Source organism: Fulmarus glacialis, unplaced genomic scaffold, assembly GCF_000690835.1.
Source record: "Fulmarus glacialis isolate BGI_N327 unplaced genomic scaffold, ASM69083v1 scaffold27518, whole genome shotgun sequence".
Taxonomy (NCBI): Eukaryota; Metazoa; Chordata; class Aves; order Procellariiformes; family Procellariidae; genus Fulmarus; species Fulmarus glacialis.
The window spans coordinates 5,350-5,581 of record NW_009230562.1 but is presented as its reverse complement, the minus strand read 5'-3'; the positions used below and the strand labels follow the sequence as shown (position 1 = coordinate 5,581).

At 60.3% G+C, this 232-nt stretch overlaps 1 protein-coding gene across 1 annotated transcript in view; it reads right to left on the bottom strand.

Annotated features, from left to right (window-relative positions):
* LOC104081510 (kinesin-like protein KIF1A) overlaps positions 1-232 on the bottom strand; it is a gene marked incomplete at both ends in the record, with an annotated part of 13,765 nt that overhangs the window by 9,806 nt on the left and 3,727 nt on the right. The window contains one exon of the mRNA XM_009584289.1: positions 32-107. Coding sequence (XP_009582584.1) covers positions 32-107 — 76 coding nt within the window. The remainder of the gene's footprint in view (positions 1-31; positions 108-232) is intronic.

The window sequence follows — 232 nt, the reverse complement described above, 5'->3', positions numbered from 1 at the left end:
CCGAGCCCGTACCTCCCACCCGTGTCCTCACCCAGGTTCTCCCGCAGCAGCCAGGTCAGCACTGAGTCCCGGTAGGGGATGAAATCTGTCTTCTTTTTCTTTTTGTTCTGGGGGATGGAGAGCAGAAGGAAGGGCTGTCAGGCTGCTTGCTCGCTTCAAAGGGAAGGTGACAGCCAGTCCCCAGCCATGGGGACTCGGAGGAGGATGGCTCTGACCAGCGCCCACGCACTCA